Here is a 6000-nt window from a genome sequence, read left to right on the forward strand (position 1 = left end):
GGAAAATCTTATGCTCAAGTGGGTTTGAAAACATTATTAAATAAATACCAAAGCTATTGTCAATTGAATAGATATCTTTGTAATGTTTAAAAATTATCTGACTCTGATCTCATCTCTTTCTATGGTAACTTTAATCATTATAGTTCAATTCAGGTCTAAAAACACATACAGCTTAATGTTTTTTCCTAGCTCTCAGACTTTGTGGGTCTCTTTTTCTTAAACTTCTGCTTGCATTGGCTCAACACATAAGAGCTTCAGTTTCTAGTTTGTTTGAGTTTAGGTTAGTTTGATGTAGATCAGCCAATTCTCCCAGTCTTTGCTCCTATTCCTTCCCTTAGAGTCTAGTGACAACGCTTCCCATGCCATACCTATACTTCAGTTTAGCTATTGTCTTTTCTCTAAGAAGGATTAGGTCCAGCAAGTATGGAACTCAGCCAAACTGAGTCTCAGAGGGACTCTTCCCTGTGTTCTTCCTCTCAGCCCAAGACTAACTGATGTTCAACCCAAAGAGCAACTTCTCCTTAAGTCTGGCATTCAAAGCAGTTTAGCTCATAAGGCATTTTTTAAACATCAAGGAGAGTGGTGGCGAACCGATGGCACACATGTTATTTATTTTTCTTTGAAGACAAAAGATGGTAATCTTTTGACTCGATTTTTCTAAACTAAAACCTCAGTATTCAGGTTTAATTGCAATGTGCAACATTGCAATAAATAAGTGGGTTTTTGGGGCACTCATCTCTAAAAGATTCACCATTGCTGATCTAGCATGTAACAGCCACTGTGACTAGTACTGGAAATGCAGAGAGGAAAATATTCCTGCCCTAGGGATTCAGAGACTAGCAGAGGAAGTAGACAAGAAAGCAAAGTTATGATGTAGTGGATCAAATATTGAAGTTAGAAGAACTTGTCATGGATCAGGTTAAGATGGTGGGATTGAGAAGGATGAGTAGGAGAACCTTCTCAAGAGAACTGAGTCTTGACTATGAATAAGAGGTAGTCTTTAGGCAAGGGACACAGATGGGAAAATGTGAGCAACAGTCCATAATTCTAAATAATGTTCTGGGTATGTAGAACCACATATATTATCAGAAGGGGATAAAGTACAAAGCAGAGAAAAGCAATATAAAAAGATAGGGAGCCTTCCTTTATCTTATTATGCCCTTGGAGCACCCATCATTTTCTAACCCAGAAGCTAGGGAAGGGAGTCCCAGTATAATTTTAAGTCCATAGGGAAAGAGACAAGGTCTGTGTTAGTTGGGATACATGCATTTCCCTTGGGTGCCATGCAGGAGGAAGGTGAATGGTGGTCATAACCTTTCATAACTGGCCAAATGTTATGCTTTCCATTGTTTATACTCTTTTTTGCAGCTGCCTGGCTTAAGGCTGTTGACAGGAAGATGCAGAAATTTTCCTGGTTACCCTTTGTTGAATCAAGGGCAAGCCTCTTTTTCAGATCTATCAGGCAAGAAGAGTCTGGGAAATTTTTGTAGAATTGCAAATCTCTTTGGAATTATTTTTTTTCCCTTTCTCTCTCTCATTACTGTTATCGTCTCACCATCTGGGTAATCTTTCTCCGCTGCTGAAAGGGAAGTTCCTGATGCTGGATCAGTTTTCATTTGGGTGCATCTCTACTGAAAGCCAGTTATGGTAGACCATACCTTTCAATAGAAAGATTGATTAGAAACCAGTGACTTCAGACTGCTTCCTTGCTCTCAGGCAATGCCCGGAAGGGTGGGGTCTAAAGGAAGAAAACTGAGACTTTGTACTTAAAATTCATTGCCAAAAAAAGTGAAGAGATAGCCTCAAATGGAACATTTTTTCAACCACTAGAGATGGCAAGAGCTGTGGTAAGTGTGGTAAGTCCTTTGAAAGGTAGGAGATCAATAGTGTAGCCCTCTATATTCACCCCGACCTTCCAGCCTGTGATATTCCCATAGTGACATATCTTGGAGTATTGTGAGCTAATTGTCTATTGCTTGAATTGTACCTGCTGGAGCCCAAGACAGTGATCACATTTCAGGAGACGAGGAAGGGACTGTGGTCCCTGATGGTTGATTGGCTCCTGGGCACAAGGAGGAGCGGGTGACACATCTCCTTTTAGGTTGTCATTTTTGTATATTTGTTTTGGGGTGTTTTTTTGAGATAGGATTTCCTTAGGTAGCTAGACTGGCTTTGATCTTATTATGTAGCCCAGGCTGGCCTTGGACTTGAGGTGAGCCTTCTGCCTCAATTTCCAAAGTACTGGGATTACAGGCGTATGCCATCATGCCTCGTCATGATACAGCTCTTTGAGGATCAGAAAACCTCTTTGTTAAGTAGGCAGAAGATCGGCCTCTGAGGAAATATACCAGGGAGGACTGCCCAGTAAAAGAAGAAGATTATTCAATTTCTCCCCGATTCTCCAAGTGCTATGCCCATCCTTTGGAACTCCAAGGATGCTGGGCCCTTGTCAGCTTCACAGGACAGAGTGCAGGAAGGAATGTGGGAGCTGGACAGGACATCGAATCCTAAACAGGGAAAAAGAATTCAGGTGCCCCTGTCTTCATAGAGACATCAAGGGCATTCAGGTCAGAGGAATTTCCTTCCATATTTAAATTGAGAGCCAATTTTCCTGTCATTTAAGATACAGTTTAGGTCTAGTCCAGTGGACTTTTTTCACAAGGAGCACTGGAGGGCCAGGAACAGTTCCCTTTGAAGTGAGCGTGGCTCTCTTTACAGTCCACCCCTTATGTTCTGGGCTTTCGCCCAGAGGAACTGTGTCCATGCTGTTCATTTCTGTTTAAAACCATCCTTCTCGCCGGTCAAATCCACACACATTTTCAGCATTTATTTTAGGCATAATCTTTCTCTCTAAGTCTCACTGTGGTTCCCTTTCCATGTCCCTCTTATAGCTCTATATGCACCTGTATCATTCCACCAATCTCACATCTTAATTGTTTTGCCATCTCATTAGGCAGTGAGCTACATGACAGTAGAAACAATGTCTCCTTCATCTCTAAATGACCAGGAGTACAATTTAGTACATAAAAAAATCAGAGTAAAAGTTCAATGGCAAATAAGTCAATTTCTATAGAACCTGGAGAGAGGGGAAGTCATAAACAAATCTCTAGGGAGAAAGCCCACAGAACTGCTTAATCCTAGGTAGAAGGTACAAAAATATCCTTGTCTACAAAGCTGGGACAAACAGGTGAGAAATTTTAAGTCAAGAGACTAGTATTTGTTTTGTTGTTTTGTTTTTTGGAGCCAGAGATCAAAGTTGGGATCTTGTGCTTGCGAGGCAGGTGGTGAAACCACTGAGCTAAATCCCTGGCCCCTGAGAGACTAGTATTTGTTGAGAACAAAAACTGTGGGTATGTTAGAGAAAATAGAGCTGGCAGAGAACTGAGGGTCTTAAAATTAATTCTTCACTTTGTGTGGTTATGAGGAATCAGCATTCTCCTGATAACTGAGGCTTCTTAAAAACAATGTTTCAGAATATAATTGATGTGACTTTTATAACTTATGGTGGTCTTCAGAACTGGAAGAACTTGAGTCAAAGTTAATTTCTGATGTCATTAATATTTACAGCCAGAAATTCACAATTCTGTCCCTGACAAATAATTTAGTAAAGCCCAAGTTTGCAAGAAGGTGTTGACCTGGTAGTTCAATAGGGAAAACATCATGGACTGAAAAAGCTTAAGGAAGTCATCTTAATATCCTCCTTAGTAGTTAACCTGAAGGTGATTCTGAATTAGTGCCTTGGATAACTGTACTAATGATAGATTAGAGCGGTGGGTTGAATGACTCAATATAGTTTATTCCTTTCTTGCTTTTTTGCATGGCACAACTTGGTATAGAAATGCAAGCATTTTGTAGAGATCTGAGTTCTAGACCCTTGGGTTGTTCTGCAAATTCTCTATGAAAAGGGTAATTTCATATAATAGCTGTGTGAATGGCCATTGTATAGGCAGAAAGCTGAAGTTCAAAGGTGGGCTAGACTCCTTCATAGTTTCCCAAGGGTAGTGGCAGGCGAAGCCGAGATTCCGGTGTACTAACTGGCAGGCCAAGGCTCTTTCTACTACATCATTTATCAGTTTAGGGTTAGAAAGTGTTTTAAACCCTTTGCATTATTATTTAATTTGCTCCTTACAGAATTTTATAATTGAGGAGCAGAGAGAGCTACTCGATCAGTAAGTGGACTTAAAGGAATTCAAAGATAGGCAATCTGGCTCCAGTTCTGATTCTGGTTAAATGGGAGTCATATTCTTCACAAAAATCATTTTTCTGGTATTTTTTACCAAATTATATGTTCATTGATGTTGCTATTATAATAATGAGAAACCGTCATTTGAGATCTGAGAATAGGGCATATGAAGATAGAGGTTCCTGGCATTTTATTCCTAAGCTTTAGCTGGCCTTTATAGACAATCTTCTCCAGCTCTACAGTCAATCAGGTGATAATCTCAGGTGCTCTGTATATTAACAGGATCTGTGATTGGAGCAAGTGGAGATATGTGTGTCACACCACGGGAAAATAAGTTTCAGGACTGTTAAAAACAGGACTCCTCTCACCAGGATCATGTTCATACTGTTGCCTGAGTAAAAAGACAATGGCTCCTGCTGGGAACCAGAGTGGTGGGATGACCGAGTTTCTCCTGGCAGGCTTCCCAGATCTCAATAGCACAAGAATGGAACTGTTTTCTGTGTTCCTTCTTGTCTATCTGCTGACTCTGACAGGCAATGTGTTGATTGTGGGAGCGGTAGGAGCTGATACTCGCCTACAAACCCCCATGTACTTCTTTCTGGGTAACCTGTCCTGCCTGGAGATTCTGATCACTTCAGTCATCATTCCTAAGATGCTGAGCAATTTCCTCTCAAGGCAACACACTATTTCCTTTGCCGGATGTATTACTCAATTTTATTTTTATTTCTTCCTTGGGGCTTCAGAGTTCCTCCTGTTGGCTGTCATGTCTGTGGATCGCTACCTAGCCATCTGTCATCCTCTGCGTTATCCCTTGCTCATGAGTGGAGCTGTGTGCTTTCGCATGGCCCTGGCTTGCTGGATGGGGGGACTCTTCCCTGTTCTTGGTCCCACAGTGGCAGTGGCCCTGCTTCCTTTCTGTAAACAGGGTGCTGTAGTGCAGCACTTTTTCTGTGACAGTGGCCCGCTGCTCCACCTGGCATGCACCAACACCAAGAAGCTGGAGGAGACCGACTTTGTCCTGGCCTCTCTTGTCATTGTATCGTCACTGATGATCAGTGCTGCATCCTATGGACACATAATCCTGGCTGTCCTACGAATTCCCTCTGCTTCAGGCCGCCAGAAGGCCTTCTCCACCTGTACCTCCCACTTGATGGTGGTGACCCTCTTCTATGGAAGTGCCATTTTTCTCTATGTGCGACCTTCACAGAGTGGCTCTGTGGACACTAACTGGGCAGTGACAATGATAACAACGTTTGTAACACCACTGCTGAACCCATTCATCTATGCCCTGCGCAATGAGCAAGTCCAGGAGGCTTTGAAGGACATGTTCAGGAAAGTTGTAGCAGGCTTTTTATGGAGTCTTTTACCTGCTGAAAACAGAATAAGCAGTATAGCAAAACAGAAAGCAGTATAGCGAAAGTGAAGGAACTCAATGACTAATCTTAAGTCCATATAGTTTCCTTGTCATTTTTCCCATCACCATCATCATGGACTTCACCAAAGGACTGAATTCTGGAGCCACTAATGAACTTCAAAGGTATCAGGTCTACCTTCCTTCTGTTTAAGGCAAAATTCAATGATTCTATATGATAGCTAGTAAGAACCAATAGTATTTTTATATATCATGATCATCATTTCATAAGACCTTCTAACCTATAAGTGTTTATAGCTACCTAGAAAAGCTAGGGATGTTTCAGAAAATTTATAAGCCCCATTGGTATCTAAATTGTATATTTGAACACATATACATTTCATCTGGAAGGGAATCCACAGCTCTAGTCTAGCATGTAGAGATAACTATGTGCATCCTCTCTCTT

The 6000-nt window shown here is 41.4% G+C and overlaps 1 protein-coding gene across 1 annotated transcript; it reads left to right on the top strand.

The window, feature by feature from the left end:
• The first annotated feature begins 891 nt into the window (after positions 1-891).
• Or6s1 (olfactory receptor family 6 subfamily S member 1) lies at positions 892-5597 on the top strand. Its single transcript, XM_004865066.2, has 2 exons — positions 892-906; positions 4587-5597. Exon 2 carries the CDS (start codon positions 4590-4592, stop codon positions 5595-5597), a length of 1008 nt encoding a protein of 335 aa, XP_004865123.2. The 5' UTR covers positions 892-906; positions 4587-4589.
• Positions 5598-6000: the final 403 nt, after the last annotated feature.

This window comes from Heterocephalus glaber, unplaced genomic scaffold (genome assembly GCF_053883595.1).
Source record: "Heterocephalus glaber isolate CG9 unplaced genomic scaffold, H.glaber_assembly_v1.0 deba00000809, whole genome shotgun sequence".
NCBI lineage: Eukaryota > Metazoa > Chordata > Mammalia > Rodentia > Bathyergidae > Heterocephalus > Heterocephalus glaber.

What these genes read in the sequence shown, in the direction of transcription:
- Or6s1 (XM_004865066.2), top strand. Translation starts at nt 4,590, where the DNA reads ATGGCTCCTGCTGGGAACCAGAGTGGTGGGATGACCGAGTTTCTCCTG.